The following is a 16487-nucleotide window of genomic DNA, read 5'->3' as shown; positions in this document are numbered from 1 at the left end:
TGTGTGTGTGTGTGTGTGTGTGTGTGTGTGTGTGTGTGTGTGTGTGTGTGTGTGTGTGTGTGTGTGTGTGTGCGCGCGTGCACACGCATGTGATAGAGAAACAAAATGTAAACATATAGTGGAGCTGCTACCAGCTGCTTTATGAGACAGAGATGCTTTGTTTTTTAAGCTGTAGGTCAATTCTTAATCATTGTAATTATTGAAATTATATCAATTGTGATTTTGTGCCAGTCTGTGATTTCAGTCGTCATCCGTCAGCGGCCTGGGCACCCATCCATCACTGTCAGTCTGTCATTTTTGCAAGCCGAACCAAACTGAAGCTGATTTAACCCCTAAAACACCCAAGTGTTTTATTTTAAAGTTGAAAATGGCTTACCTTATTCAAAATACAACTCCACATTGTGGCGATGAGTGTAAATCCAATCCAAGCAGCTCACACTCTTACACCTGTCTATAAATGCTCGTCGTTGTCATCGTCTTCTTTTTCTTGGTTCATTGGTGGATTAAAGCTCCTACTGTACAGGAAACGCAAAGCGTTTTCATATAGAGTCAGTGGAAGCAACCTTGCTTTTTTTCAGCCTCACAAACAGACACAACAGTACCCCGCCTACTGCCTGAAGACAGCTGGGATAAGCTCCAGCATGCCGTCGACCCCTCGTGAGGATAAAGCGGTTCAGATAAAGGATGGATGGATGAATGGATGTACAGTATTGTATAAAAGTGACCTAACTATGCCCAACAGTTACCTAAATATTTGCAAAGCACCAAAATACAGGCAGTAGCCTGGTATTAACCAATGCACTCCTCAATGTATTCAAAATATTTATTTTTAAGTGATTGACATTTTCTTAAATATGAAATTAGGGGAAATAAGCATGATAAATAATGATTCAGAATGTACTACACATAAAAATAAACTGGATTGCATGTTTGAAATGTTTTAAATGTGGAAACATTTATTTGTACATCCAGTATTTCACAAGACTGCAATGCCACCCAGTGGTACTCACAGTGCTAAAATACTCAAGTACTGCCCTAAGAACCAACGTTAAAATACACTTGTTGAGTAGATCCTATTGCTCCTGCACAATGTGAACTGATTAAACACTCCTTATATAACTACTGTTTCATCCATGAAACCCCCCCAGTACCGGTATCCGAACCTAACGTCTCTTAAATCAACAAAGTACTGCCTAAAGGTAACACAAATACTCCTCGATGTACTCAAAATACAGTCCAAGTGTTCATGTATACTGTGAACGTAACATTCGTGGATGTAGCCAAATATTTGTTCAAGGTATGTCTCAATACTCTTCAATCTACGAAATAATCCGTAAACGTTACCTAACTACCTCTTAATTCATTGAATTCCCGCCGTTTTTCTCAAATTGGAAGACCTGGTGCCAGCCATTTTTGGCCGTTTGACTCATTTTTGAAGGCCTACAAAAAAGTTCTGTAGCTATATAAGCATGGAAGCTACCAAAACAAAGCTTTAACCACCTTCTTTCATCAGAAAAAAAAAAGTACATTTCTACCATTTACAATTTTTACTGTGAGAAACATGGAGGTCAATGGCAAATGATTCCTATATAATTCTGATTTTAAGTGAGGAGGTGGACCAACCCTTCCAAAAAACTCATAGTACGAATATTAATTAGTGCAACACAATAATTGCATTCTTAATTCGTAACCTGATTATGTATCAGAACATATGTCATGATGTAGGAAGTGTGAAATATGAAAACCCTTCCTAACCGATATGCCTCTCAAGGAACCCGAGTCCCCCCCCCCTCCCCAATAAAAAACAACCTTTTACCAGCTGAAAAACATATCCAGACTGAAAGGTTTCATGCTCCAAGCAGACCAGGAGAAACTTATCTCTGCTTTTATCTCCAATAGACTTGACAGTCTTCTTACCGGACCCCCTCAAAAGAGCATCACGCAGTTGCAACTCATTCAAAATGCTGCCGCTCGGGTTCACAACAGAACAAAAGACATCAGAATTCCAGTCCGAAAGGCTTCACACTGGCTCCCTATGAGCTGTAGAATAGATTTTAAAATGATGCTACTGGTTTAGAAATCACTGAATGGTCTCTGTTCTGCATACATTAAAGAAATGCTGACTGATTATAAACACTGCAGGGCTCTGCGGTCACTTAGTGGATCCCAGAGTTCAAAGTAAAAACAGTGGAGCTTTATTTTTTATCTCATTCGCATATTTATGTCTTTTCACACTCCACACGTTCAACCCCAGGTACGTATTTTTTTTCAATTTTTCCGAGATTTAGGGTAAAAAAAAAAAATGGGGTCTAGAATTGGCTGGTACTGAATGAGATATGCTGTGCAAAAATGAAATAAGCTGCCAACAGAAGTGAACTCAGCCCGAGTCGAAATGCTTTTCAATGCTTTTTCTCATGCCTGTCATTCAAGTACATTCTCGTGATTTTTGTAAGCTACGTTCGTTTTCTCTGCTTTGCCTTTGAATGTTCATGAACTGTGAATGCTTATAATAATTAAAGAAAAAAAATGTCATCAGTAACAGTTACAGTACTTGGTGAGATCAAGCAGAGGGAAAATATGATGAAATCACTCACTTCTGAGGAAAACAATTTTGGAATCATGAAAAAAAGCTCCAACTTTCTCTGACTGCTTTTGCCAGATAAGCTTTTCAGGTTGGAGCCTTGTCATGGAACATTTTCTTCAACTTCCAAAGATTTTCGATTGAATTGAGATCCAGACTATTTACAGGCCATGACATCGACTTGATGTGTCTTTCTTCAAGGAATCTTTTCACAGTTGTTGCTCTGTATGGCTAGATCAGGGGTCTTCTATCATGTTTCTCAACTGTTGCTGTCCCGCCCGTTTTCCATTGCACGCTGCTCCAACACACCCGATTCAAATGATGAGTTAATCAGCAAGATCTGCAGAAGCTGGATAAGGATCCTCATCATTTGAATCAGGTGTGTTGCCGTAGGGAGAGATGGGAAAACAGGAAGGACGGCAGCCCTCGAGCAACAGTGCCTTTATCTAGCGTGCAGCCCCGTGTCATCAATGACTGTGGAAATGTGCGTGTTTTCTTCAGGCAGTCGTCTTCATCAATCACATCTCTCGTGTTGAAGTCATGATTCATGTCAGCCCGCTTGATACAACAGCTCTCCAAGGTGTGATCGCTGCCATTTAACTGCAGACTAATCTGATGCAGGTATTCCTTTTTGGAATTGAATTTGGAGTGTCGTTCCATATTTTTCCTTATGATTGAGTGATTCCATTCTCCCCCTTCTGCTTGGTCTGTATAATATAACTGTTACTGACTAGCACCTTTTTTTTTCTTGATTTTTATCAGTGTTTCCAAAAGCCATAAAGTTGTCCTTTGAAATGATTTTCTTTATGTCCAGTCTGTGATTCTGTAATTTTTGCCAGGGGTTGTATGTATTTTCAATGCAATTATAATGGGCATCAATTATTCACAGCTTTTCATGGACGAGCCTGATCCCTATCGCGAGGATCCACTTTATGTGTATTTTTATGGGACAGTGGCACTCGTGTTCAAGAGGGAACTAGAAACAGTCCCGAGAACTGTGTGTGGCCTTGCCACATTTGCACAGATTCCTGCAGAAAATGGAAAGATTGGTCATGGAGGAATCTCTAAATAGTGAAAGAGTGAAACAGTGAAGGATGATCATACATACTAAACATAATGACCCAAAGTTATACAGAGTTCAGAGGGTGCCTTGCAACAGGTAGAAGACCTGCATCCAAGGAAAAAAAAAGGTACCTGCAATGGAGGAAATGCAGTATATATTTCCCTTTTCTCTGAAACAACAATAAAGGATTAATCACCCATGTATTAATATCAGACAAGAAAAAAATCTGTACTTCACAATTTGCTCAAGACAATTATTACAAAGATATTCCACATCTACCCAAAACAAAGTCATACAGACCTTGTAATTCTTCAGCAGATGTCCCGAGATGTTCTTCCAAAATTGTTGTCACGCGAAATGTCACTCTGTCACTGGCGTACACACTTCCATTATGAAGCGCAACTCCTAACTGCTAATCTACAAACTGCTTGTCTGCAATCGCAAAAAAATGTCATTTGTTGTTGTTTGTTGTACTGGCATTCTCATATCGTAAAAAAGAATTTTTAGGTCATGTCAGATTTGTTTGATTGATAGTTGACCTGAAATGCACATCTGTGTTTGCACCAGGTGCAAGCTTTCACTATGACCTACTTATTTAATACAACACAATACAATACAATATATCTTTATTGATATAGCGCTTTCACAACAGCTGCAGCTATAACAAAACGCTTTACAGGACAGTTAACATAAAATAACGGTAATATAACAACACATAATGTCAGACGCGGACAGTCGTGCAATCTTAACCACTTTTCCTGCATACACTTTGTTGTTTGAAGCAGTTATAGATGGAAAAAGGAGAGAATCAAAGTGTCCTTTCACCAGTGGATCAGAGACATCATGATCACTGCGCGCATGACGTCGCACATGTCGGCTACAAGCTAAATTTGAAAGTAAACAAGAAGCTGTAGCGTCCATTGACGAGTAAAAAGATTAGTTCACTTCACCCGTCTCATGTAAATCCGCTTCAATTACAAGCAGAAACTCTCAGTTCTAAATACACATCTGCGCTCCGCGCCAACGCCCCTCTCTCAATGTCACAAAACGGACTGTAAATACAGTGGACCCTTGCTATTCGTGGCGAATATCAAAAATCCCCTAAGAATTGACACTCATCATTGCAGTACTTAATTTCCCCCTGAAAAATATGAGAGAGGGATCAGGAAAAGGATAGTGTGAACATACAGGGGGGTTCTATGATTTACGGCATATAGGTTCCACAAAACAAAAACAAAAAAATCTGCAAATGCCAAATAACTGAGATATGATGAAATAATGATGATCTGATCTCAAATTACTCAGTTACCCTTTCGTGAAATCTGCTTAGTTGAACACAAAACTGTTGTTTTGTTGTATAAATGGCGACAGGTGGCTACACAGCTTAGTTTCACTTTCTGCCATCTGATGAAGAGCATTTACCGGTAAATGTTTTGTCTGTCACTATATGTCACTGGCATAGATAAATGGGCATATGATATGTTGATTGTAAAATATATTTTACTTTTATACCTATTAAGTGAAACTGGATAATGTAATGATCTCTTGTGATCTACCGATGTGCCACGGCACAGTGGTCGGGAGTTACTGCATAAGAATCTCAATTCTTGAAGGTCGGTAGCCTACTGCTATAAATGTCTGATGGCTTTATTGTGTTTTCATTCCTTATTTATAGCACTTGTTGTTTCCATGCCTTCTATTGCACTGTCGCATGCCAGCTGCCACATAGTCAGCAGATTGCAATGAAGCTATCTTGCGTGCCTTGTGTGTGTGTTTACAGTATGTTTGTATGATGTTTATAGCCTATGCTGGGGTAAAAACATTCCCTTCTCAAAATTTGAGCTCATACACTCCTTGACTCTCTGCGTCATGTCTATTTCGAGCTCTCCTGTAGTTGGTCTCACATTCTCACCATCTTGCTCCAAAGCTCAAATACAGGGACATCCAACACAAGTGATCAGAAGACACTACTTGGAGGACAAACGCTGATGGAATCATGTGGTTTTTGATCCACGGTTTCTGGTAGAAAAGTCGAGTCCTCCGTAAAATGGCTTCACCGAATTGCTCAACTCCTTCTCCCTCCAGCTCAGATGACAAGATGCTTGATTGTACGCCGGCCCCGGACTCTTCTCGGTACACATCCCACAGGACAAAGCAAGGTGGGATCGACAGCTTGTGCTACGGGCTCAGTGTGGCATGGCACCATCTGAGGCCGTTCATCCCATTCTTCCTCATTTGTTTCCTGGTGGTGGCCCTCATCTACCTGATGCAGGCCATCATCTACGGGGGTCCATTCAAAGACCCACACTTCTTTGTCAAGTTCAACCAGCGCTGGCCCAGGCCTACTCCGAATCAACCGGACACTTTTTCGCCAAAATAGAACGTTTCCCCCAGCAACGTCTCCTCGCAGTGGACTTGCATGGACGGGTAGATTGTGACTCGGATATCAACAGGTTCTCACCAGAGAATACGATACCATTTTGTTGTGTATACTATTCACTTGTGTTTTTCCTGTCATTGTTAGTTGACTGAGGAATCCAAAGTTATGATTTACTTTGCAATTTTTGTACTGGTTGTCAGAGTGTTAAGCCTTTAGCAACGAGTGCAAAAGAGTTACATTTGATATCTCCTTTGGGCCTTTTTCAACAAAAGTATGTTTTTACCTGTATTAAATGGTTGTGATGTCAGTTAATGTTAAAATAATGAAGAAGAAGAAAATTTACATTTTCAAAATGTATTTCAATGGTTTGGGGGACATAAAATAACCAATTTTTTTCATAGCTGATTGTTTTTTCAGTGCATATTGCAGAAAAATGTGTAGGGTGCATATCTTTATTGGAGTTGGACAATAATGGGTTATACATGTTCAATTGTTCATTTGAAAACATGGTCAATCAAACGGCCACGCTGGGATCTGGTCCTTAAAACTGATACCTGTGTTTGCTTTCTGAACGTGCATTACCGAATGGTTGAGCTGGTTGTTAAAAGGTTAAGAGAAAGAATCTTTATGTTTATTAGATTATGATACACACCCCTGTTAACAATCACACTCCTTTTTCATCACCCTTGTTAACATTCCATTCGGGCTGGGTATCGATTCAGATTTTAAAAATCTATTTGATTACTGGAAGATTCATGAGGGCTCAATTTGATTGGATTTACGATTCAGTTCAGGATTTTTTTGTGCTGTACCAATTTGACTTTAATATGGACAGCGTTCTCAGAAGAAGAATGCTGCAAGTAGTAGAAACTCCTTGCTTTAACATGGGACAGTTGTAAAAATATGAATATTTACATTCAGAATTTAAACCAATGGATGAACATTAATCATGTTTGTTTTATTCAACATGTCCTGATGAACACAATAAAGAATTTAACTCAATTCCAACCCCAGGGCAAGCTGTGTAAAGTGGCAAAAACACACTGTAAGTTCATGACACGCACATTCCTGTACTGTCTCACAAAGTTTCTGTTCTATGTTGCCTTTGTGTTTTTTTTAAAACCAACATACTTCTGGACAACTGCCTCTGAGCTTGTTGGCGCTAATTTCAGTGCTTCTGCCATGTTGTTCTGATCACATAGTGACGAAATTTTGCATAACGCAAGATGTCACATACATTTATGGGGAAAAAAGGTGTATTAAAATGATCGATTTATGGTTTTATTCATCATGAAAATGGAAATGAAAATCCATTTTTTAAAGCCAGTCTCACATTCCATAATTTCCAGTCATTTGTTGAGTTTTGTGTGGTTGCAGGCATGAATATTTTCATTATCCATACCATAATGGTATGGATATTACCATTGCTTTTTCCAATGAATGTAAGATTCAATATGAAAACAAAAAAAGAAATTCTAAAATTGTGAGTGCATGCTTTTCAGTTTATCGTGACAAGATATTCTCCTGAGACTAAATTCTCCTGAATATTCGTACTTATCTTTCCCAATTAGTGGCGTTTTTCTTTATTTTGTGGAGTTTGTATTGGAGACTTCGGTTTCACACAGAAAAAGTAATTGTGTAATTTAGATTTTGTCTATTTCATTTTTATTTGAATTATTTTCATTTTTGGAGCATTTCTGCAGATGAATTGAGATTTTGTATTAAATAGTGAACACCTGCTCTTGCACGTTCTAGCAGATAAGACGAAACGTGTTTAAAGAAGGAACCGACTTGTTTGGATTTTTACTGTGTCCTTGGCTTTACCTCTCGTCTCTTGCATGGTCACAGTGTCTCCGCTACTACCATCCAGTGGTCAAGATGTGAAAACTCATTGGAACACAAACGGTGCCGTTTGGAGAAATGGTCCTTAAAAACAGTTTTTGTTTGATAAATTTTGAGTAATGTGGCGTTCCAGTGAGCTTTGAGCAAGGTGAGTGCTCTCGCAACTTTTACGTTTGTCGTCTTCAATGTGTCATGCATAGGGAAGCTAACAAGAAAATGAGAATTAAGTAGGTCACATTTCTTGTCCAGGTTGTTTTAAATTAAAGTCGAATTTATGCAGTGACTAGTTAAGAGAGTGATGTAACGACATGCGCGAGTTGCATGCTCGTTTGGTGAGCAACGATGCTAATAGCTATTTTGCCATAAATAACGTTGAGATTTTTTTTCTTAAGTCATTCCCGCGCTGAAACATTTTTTCTTATTGCCAATTTTATGTTGTCAGTCTTCAATTTAAAAACTTCGTCGACGTTAAAACGCAACTGTAAATACAATGTTTGGTAGTATGATTTATCTCTATCTAGCTTTATTTTTTTCTTCTTTTTTTAAAGATACATTCATCACAGTACTGTGCTTAATTCGTTTAAGGAGCATGCGTCTTTAAAGACTGACAAGTTACTGCAACTTTTGCGTCTTTGCGCAAGTCAGAATAGGTCATTTAGGATTTTCGACAATATGACACTCCGATGCTGGTTTTCTAGGTTGAAGTGAATACTTATTAAAAGCGTCCACACAAACAAATAAAATAATCAATTTTTTTTGTTTTGTCCCGAGAAGATTTTATAGCAGCGCTCCAATCTAACTTTTTTTCTTTTACTTGTAGCGCAGTAGCCTTGAACCTAATATTTTAGGGACGCAAGTTGAAAATTGACTTAGACTTGCTTATTAAATATTCATATTTCCATTCATTTTCACTCTATTATTGATAAATAGGCTGAAGGGTAGAGCAGAGGTTTGTTAGCAACAAAAAATATTCAATAGTAATAATAACAACAAAAATAAATCAGAATTACTGGTTGCACAAACGCGATTATTTGAAAATGTAATTGCACTCATTCTCACATTTGAGATGCAAAATGTCAACATTTAAGGGCATTTTGGAACCCAGTTCATAAGAAGTATACTCTGAACGGAAAAAGAGCAATACAGTCAAAAGTTTGTGGACGCAACTGCTCTTTCAGACTTTTAATGTATTTATACACATGAACAAAATTGTAACTTTGTGTTAACGAAAGAAAATCCACAATACACTGAAATAACTGGAATTTTCCAAAATGCATTTTGACAAGTCACAAAACTTCAGAGGAGAGAGATAAAACTGGAGCTTTTTTGTTAAGTCACATTAGCTAAATTTTTATGAGATGCAAAAATTTAGCATAGTAATAAAAAAATTAAAAAAACACGGAGGAGCATACTTTCTGCTTTGCGACATCCGGCACAGGGTGTTGAATCTGGGCAGGATACAATGACATACTGTATAACAACTAAGGCATTCTGGTTCAGAATGTGCCTTTCCAAGCTGTCTTCAGGGAACAGGTGGGGTACACCCTGAACTGGTTGCCAGCCAATCGTTGGGTGGATAGATACTGTATTGACAAACAACCATTCACACTCACAATTACACCTAGGGACAATTTAGAGTGTTCCATTAACCTACCATGCATGTTTTTGGAAAGTGGGAGGAAACATCCAGGAAAAACCCTGAAAAACCCCAAGGTGACACGGGGAGAATATGCGAATGCCACACAGCAAGGCCGGAGACGGGATGCGAACCATGGATGTCTGCATTGGGAGACGGACGTGGAAACCAGTCCGTCCATCATGCCGCCTTTTATTTTATTTTAGTTATTTATTTTGTTCGTAAAATCAGTGAAGGGAGTTGGAAAGCATGAAATTTAATCTGATAAAGTTTTGATATCTGACCATGGAACAAATGTTTTAAAATTCAAAATAATGCCTTAAATAGTGTAATTTTTAAAGGAATAACGAGGCGTACAAGTGAATATTCACCTTCCTGTTTTTTTCCTGTTCCAGTTGATGGGAAGATGTGGTGCTACCAGAAGCCAGGATTTGAAGCCCTCCTCGTGGCCGCGTTGCAGAGACAGCAACAGCACCGACAGTTCTGTGACACCTTGCTGCAGGCAGAAGGTAATTAATGTCGATAAAAGATATTCTCAATGAATTACAATAACAACATTTAGAAGATTGGCGTATCGTACAATTTGGCGCTGATCCAAATTCGTGGTGAAGGTTTGTCCTCTACCAAGCGACTGAGATAATTTTAGCTGAAAAATTAACAAATAGTATAGATTAAGATGATCGTTTGCATGGAAACCATAACTTTGATATAGGCTGTGTTTGGCACCCCTGCCTTAAGCGATGAATTACCATGACCATACTTGGCCCACCCTTGATGGAATCCCTTGTCCCTCCAGGTGTTTCTGTGCCAGCACACAGTTGTGTCCTTTCGGCCATCAGCCCTCAGCTCTCGACTGCTCTGTCCTCCTCACCGGTGCCGCCAGCTGGACGAGAGCATCTGCTGAAATTTGGGACTGTGGGCGCCAGAGCTCTGCTTCATGTGGTCAGACTGTTGTACTCGGGGGAGATGGCCGGAGAGGGGGAGAGTGAGAAGCACGAGGCTGTATCGGCAGCAGCCAAGTTGGGCATTCTGGGGCTGGTGGAGGTCACACGGAAGCAGGGGCAAGGCCGCACGGGCAAGGAGGTGGGTGTACAGACTGATCCAGTGGAGCTCAGCGAGAAGGAATTCATCTGCTGGAGGGGAGAAGTGCGTGCCGGCAGTGCTATTATATGGAACGAGACGCTGTCAAGCGGCAAAAAAGACGCAATGGCTGAAACAGAAGCGATGCAAGCAAGCTCCACGTCCTCTTGTAAATCCGTACCTGCCTATGAGACAATTGACATGGCTCAGTTAAAGAGTTTAGGTCAGGCCGACAATCATGCTGTCCTACCAAATGTTCCGGCTCCACTCATTTACTTGCTCGATGAAGCTCGAAATCTTCAAACTTCTCTGGAGGCTGAACACTCAGACACCCCGCGGGTTGTTGACTCCCAGAGCAACCCTCAGGCAGATGCCAGAGCTTTAGAGGGTAAAAGAGCGGAACTTGAGCGGTTTCATGATGACATCCCAGGATTCATCAACCACTTTTTCAACCCGAACTCTGAAGAGGCGTTGCACACGGGGCGAACTAAGAAGAAGCCGCCCGGCAGAGCCAAGCGGCGTGGAGGAGGTGAGAGACCAGCCCGGACGCCGCAAGCTCGCAGAGGAGGAAGGAGGAGAGGCGGGTGGACGCAGACGGTGGACGTACAGGAAGTTGGCGTGAGCGGGCAGCACAAGTCGCTCCTGCAAAGGTGTGGGATGGCAACCTCTATGAGGACAGGCCAAGGTGGAGGAACCGCAGGCAGGAAGTTACATCTGAAGACTCGACACGCTTTGGGATTGCTCTGCAGCCCTCAGAGGAGACGAAGGCGGCCCAGAGTGTGGGACTTTGGCCCGAGTGAACAAAGTCACAACTGGATGAGGGCAGAGGACAACGTGAAACGTCACAGGAGGAACGAAACACTGCAGGATACACAGGTGCTGTGAAGACACACACACACACACACACACACACACACACACACACACACACACACACACACACACACACACACACACACACACACACACACACACACACACATCAACATGGGAGATGTTAAACCAGCAAAGAGGGGACTAGCTCAGATTTAGGCAAAATATGGGCGGTGTGCTGATTCATACTTTTTAATAAACGTTTTATCTCATTAAATAATTTGTGATTCATGTTGATTTAATGCAAACACCTTTTAAAAACCAGTAAAAGAACCGTTTCTTGTGCAGATATACATTTGAAATTCATTAGAACTAATTAATTAATTATAATAAGATTATTTATAAAGAATACCATACAAAATTAACAGAAATTATTATTTTTGAAGGGTTTTAAATAGTTTTATATACAATGTTCATCCTCGTATTTTTTGCCCATTGGCAGATTTTATAGGGGAACCTGTCCTCCCTTATTTGATGAAAACAACAACATGAACAGTACCAAAAAAAAAAAAGGATTGCTTGGGTGCCATTTTGTGGCATCTTAGTGCCAACTACCTTTGCCAATACAAAAATGATGCTTTGCCTCCGTCTTGTGGTATCCAAAGGCAATTAAAATGGGAGCATCAATTGTGTATTTTCATATGTGGCAGGCTTCAGTCGGTTTCTCCCCCGCAAATAGTCGGGGAACACCGTACACAATTTCACACTTCATCTAAGACGTATCTGGCCCATTTTTTTTTTTTTTTATGTAATCTGGCCGTTGACTTCAATGGTTTGCCAATTCCCGGGCTAGATTTTCCACCATTTTCACTTCGTGTAGATGTTACAGAAAGGTGTCCTGTTACTTGTATACATAATACCTTTAGTATTTACTCACTGGCCAAAACATTAGGCAAATGTGTATGTTAAACAGTACTGACAAAAAGTTGGGTAAAAATTGTAGAATGAATCTAAAATGCTTTATAACCTTGACAGGTGAACGGACGATAACCTTCTCAAAACGTTTCGAATATATGTGTCCAATGTGCTGTAGAAAATGCATTTCTAACAACCTTCTTTTGCTAGGTGTCACACACTGCCCCTCATCCTTCCCCTGCGCCTCATGTGGACCCGCCGGAGCGCTTTGGTTGTCTCTTTGGCGAAGTGACGAATGACATAGAGGTTGAATTGAGCAGCAGCGCTCCACACTCCCAGCCACCTGTAGCGGCCCAGAATTGCAGTGGCACCATCGCCTCTCGTGGTGGTAACACTGACAATCCTGCTCGCTCATGTATTCATGGCTTCACGGAGGTTGTCACTACGGGACGAACAAACGGCGAGGCAGTGCTTGTGGAGCCACAGGTGGAGGTAGATCTGAGAGCTTTGTTGGAAGACTTCCTGCAGTCCTTCGAGCAACACGGTAACAACTGTGTTAGCAGCGAGACACAAGAGGTGCAAGGTGGCAGTCACTTTCATCACCCACAGCAAAGACGAGATGAAACAATGTCCTCACACTCCATTACGAGAAGAGAAACTTCTCTCAATAGCACAAGGAGAGTTAAAGCCACGAGAAAGCGCAGAAGAAAGAAACAGCATCCTGTACAAGCAAAGGAGCAGATCCATGAGTCAGTGAAGAACGTAATAACTAAAATAGATGATGGTCGAGGAGACAAGAGCTTGCAATGCACGCCTATGGTGGAACTAAATAGGTGCAAATCTCTGGATCCAGCCAGCTGTCAGGCAGTCAAGGTGGCCACTGGGCTCAACTAATATATATATACAGGTTGTCTCAAAAACTCACTCTTTGACTAGACGTGTCACTGACATCGGTAGAAGTCTCATGAGTTACACAAAAGAAAATGCTGCAGCTGTCGTGAAAGCGTGATATAAATAAAATGCATTCAATTTAAGTTTTGTACAGTGTATCCCGACCTTTATTGAATCATGAGAAAAATCTTACTTTCGCTATGCTAAAGGAAAACAATAGAATACAGCCTTATTTATATTGAACTTTCACAACCGCTGCAGCTGTGACAAGGCGCTTTACAGAGCATTTAAAATACTACGTCCGAGAAATCTGAATATTGATCGGATTATAAGGCGCACTTTCAGCTTTTGAGAAAATTGAATGATTTTAGTTCGCTTTATAGATAGTGCGGAAAATACGGTAGTTTCAATTCAGTCACAAATCGATTACTCAGTGTGAAATCTGGTCCTTATTAATTGAACGCAAAACTAATATACTAATACAAGCCGAACGTCACTTCATTCCTTCTTTGTTGTAGTAATCCCAGCAACTCAAGTTAATTGTACATTTTCCATTATTTAGGATATTTTGTACTTGAAATAATACTAAAGAATGAACATGTAATAGGCAGTCAAAGAGTGAGTAAATTTTTCCGACATACTGTGTATACAAACCTATATTCATCTTCATTTTCATGTGAAAAATGTTCTGTTTATTGATCAAGATGTGATTCCTCTCTAGAGTCCTCCACGTCCAAAGACCAAGTCATCACCAAAGCATCAGCCTGCCTCCGTTATTGGAAAGCGTTATCCGCTCAGGAGTAGATACAAGGTGAGTTGTCTTATCATTTACTTTTACCTGTGCGATTGCAATGAATGAATGGTCGAGTAAGTGATGTTTTGAAGGGACAGCCACATAAAGAGTGCACTGGAGTACATTGTTTGAGTCAAGGCGTATATTTTACATGACAGCACACTACCCAAACAAAAATGTCACAAAAGGAAATATATACGTTGAAGTCACCCAAAGTTCTGCAAGTATTTGATGCGCAGCCAAAAACGGTTTGTCATTGCCTCAAAGCCACAAGATGGTGCCAAAGCACTTTTCTTTGAGACGCAGGACAAATGCACCTTCTGCTCTCTTAAGTTTGGTTTCTGCTGGACACATCTGTGAGGTCTGCATGGAGAAATCACGGCATTTCAGCAACCACGTCCCCGCCGCACGGTGTTCGCATAACCCGAATTTTCCACATAGCGCTGCTACAAAAATTTGGAACCACACAGACCGTCCCGTTCAGAATAAAAATGGTGGATAAGCTACAGTTGTTGTAAACAACAGTGTTTTCTACACTAGTATTTTCAACAGTATTTATTTTGTTAAACGTATGTAGACTGCTACCCTTATATTTTGTATCGTTCCTGTAAATTGTTGTTTTCAGTAAAGTCTATGTATTAATAAAGCTGTGTTTTCTACTTTGATAATAGTGCAGTGCTGTTCGTTGCTGCAGTGTAGACGCTCTACATCAACACCTATAGACTGCGAGAATCTTGGCTAACAGCGAGGGCAAACTGTACATAGTATAAATGCTGCAAAAGTTGTGTCGCCTGATTTCATTTCCATGTGGAACATACAGTACATGTGTCAAGCGTAAGACAAGCTTGGGCGGAAGAGCATTAGGTTGTTTAGCCTCTTGCTACATGTCACTGGCATATCTCGATGAACAAATATATCTAAGTTAAGTCAAACATTTTGCAATAATATGTTTCATGCAGCCCCTCTAATCTTAACACAATATTCTGATTAATATTGCGTTTGTGCAAGATGAACTAAGCAGCAACATGCACCCGTTTTTATCCATGTCAGGCGGTGGCCATTTTGTCATGTGTTGTCGACCGAAAATGACATCAGAGTGTCGTAAGGGCTCAGCTTGCGTATGTCACATGACCAACCCCAGAAAACAGGTGATCCTTGATTGGTTGTTCGTTGAGCCCTTCGGCTTGGGCAATGCGGATTTTACCATGTGTTGTCATTTTTAAACTTTGATGTTTCGAAAAAAAAAAAAATGACACCTATTGCTGAACCAAACCTTTAATTCATAAGTATTACTAAATACAATATGTCACTATATTACACATTATGTTATTGTTATGATATTCTTATTGTGAAGAAGATGAAAACGTGATGTGCTCGAGAAAAAAATGAGAGGAGATTCAGAATCAACGCAAACGATTCATCTCTGATTTTAAAAAATGAAGTAAAAATTTGTGGACCAGTGCAACTTTCAGACCACTTAAATAAGTGATTTTCCTGACATTCTCTCATCAAAAGGATCAGCCACACCTGGAAAAAGTATGGTCACAGTTGGACCAACCAGTCGGTAAGCGAGGACGAACCAAGAAGACGACGCGGCTTCCCTGTGAAGTTGATGGTGACGCACTTGAGGTGGTTGAAGACAGATGCAAAAACAATGCCACTGTGGAGGAGGCAGCGACAAGGGCGGCAAAGAGGCGAGCCCAACCCGAAGAAAAGATGAGAGATTTCAGCAGTGAAGCCAAGAGGAAACGTTTGGAGCCAATTGTTCTGCTTCCTGTGAAGTTGTCTGTTGAGCCCACCGCGCTGGCCAACACAGGAGATAATGTATGCAAAGAAGAGACGAGGGTGGCCGAGCAAAACAAAGACCTTGACACCATGAACGCAGGTGCTGATTCAGACTGCACGGAGTATGTAGAAAAAGGAAGCTGGCAAAACAGGGTGACTCTGCCTGTATCCAAATTCATCGGTGGCATCCTGCGAAGGCCGCATGACGTCACTTACGGCGCAACTCGACTGCACGTGGTTTCCAAATTCTAGAAAGACAGTTTGTAGGTTGGGTCCTTCGACGCCTTCAAAGCCTCCTCCTCATGTAGCCTTCATGGATACCATGGCGAATTTGGACAAGTTTATGTGAATTTGGACACCATGTGCAGTCGAGTCGCGCCTGAACTAACATCACGCGGCCGAAAATGTGGCAGGCCTGTGAATTTGGACACAGCCACAATGTGTTTCACTACCTTTTTTTCTCTTCAACAGAGGTTAGCCTGGGAACAGGAAGTGAGGAGGACATCGACGTGATGGGAGCGTTGGGATCCATCCCTGATCCAGTAAGCATCACCTGGTCACTGTCTTCAGAGAGCGAGGAGAAGGAGGAAGCAGATGAGGAGATCGACGTGGTAGGAAGGGCAGACTTGACTTCTTCGCCAGTGGCCTTCACTGTGAGCAATGCTGTGAACAGGATGTGTCATGGTGAGGTACACGGACGCTAGTTTA

General features: G+C 40.9%; 1 protein-coding gene across 1 annotated transcript; it reads left to right on the top strand.

Moving 5' to 3' along the window:
* Positions 1–7861: 7861 nt before the first annotated feature.
* On the top strand, positions 7862–16483 carry LOC109524211 (uncharacterized). Its single transcript, XM_019883891.1, has 6 exons — positions 7862–8014; positions 9898–10011; positions 10299–11458; positions 13923–14012; positions 15510–15879; positions 16251–16483. Exons 2-6 carry the CDS (start codon positions 9909–9911, stop codon positions 16481–16483), a joined length of 1956 nt encoding a protein of 651 aa, XP_019739450.1. The 5' UTR covers positions 7862–8014; positions 9898–9908.
* Positions 16484–16487: the final 4 nt, after the last annotated feature.

This window comes from Hippocampus comes, unplaced genomic scaffold, assembly GCF_001891065.2.
Source record: "Hippocampus comes isolate QL1 unplaced genomic scaffold, H_comes_QL1_v1.1 scaffold156, whole genome shotgun sequence".
NCBI classification, from domain to species: Eukaryota; Metazoa; Chordata; class Actinopteri; order Syngnathiformes; family Syngnathidae; genus Hippocampus; species Hippocampus comes.
This window is presented reverse-complemented; position numbering and strand designations above follow the sequence as displayed.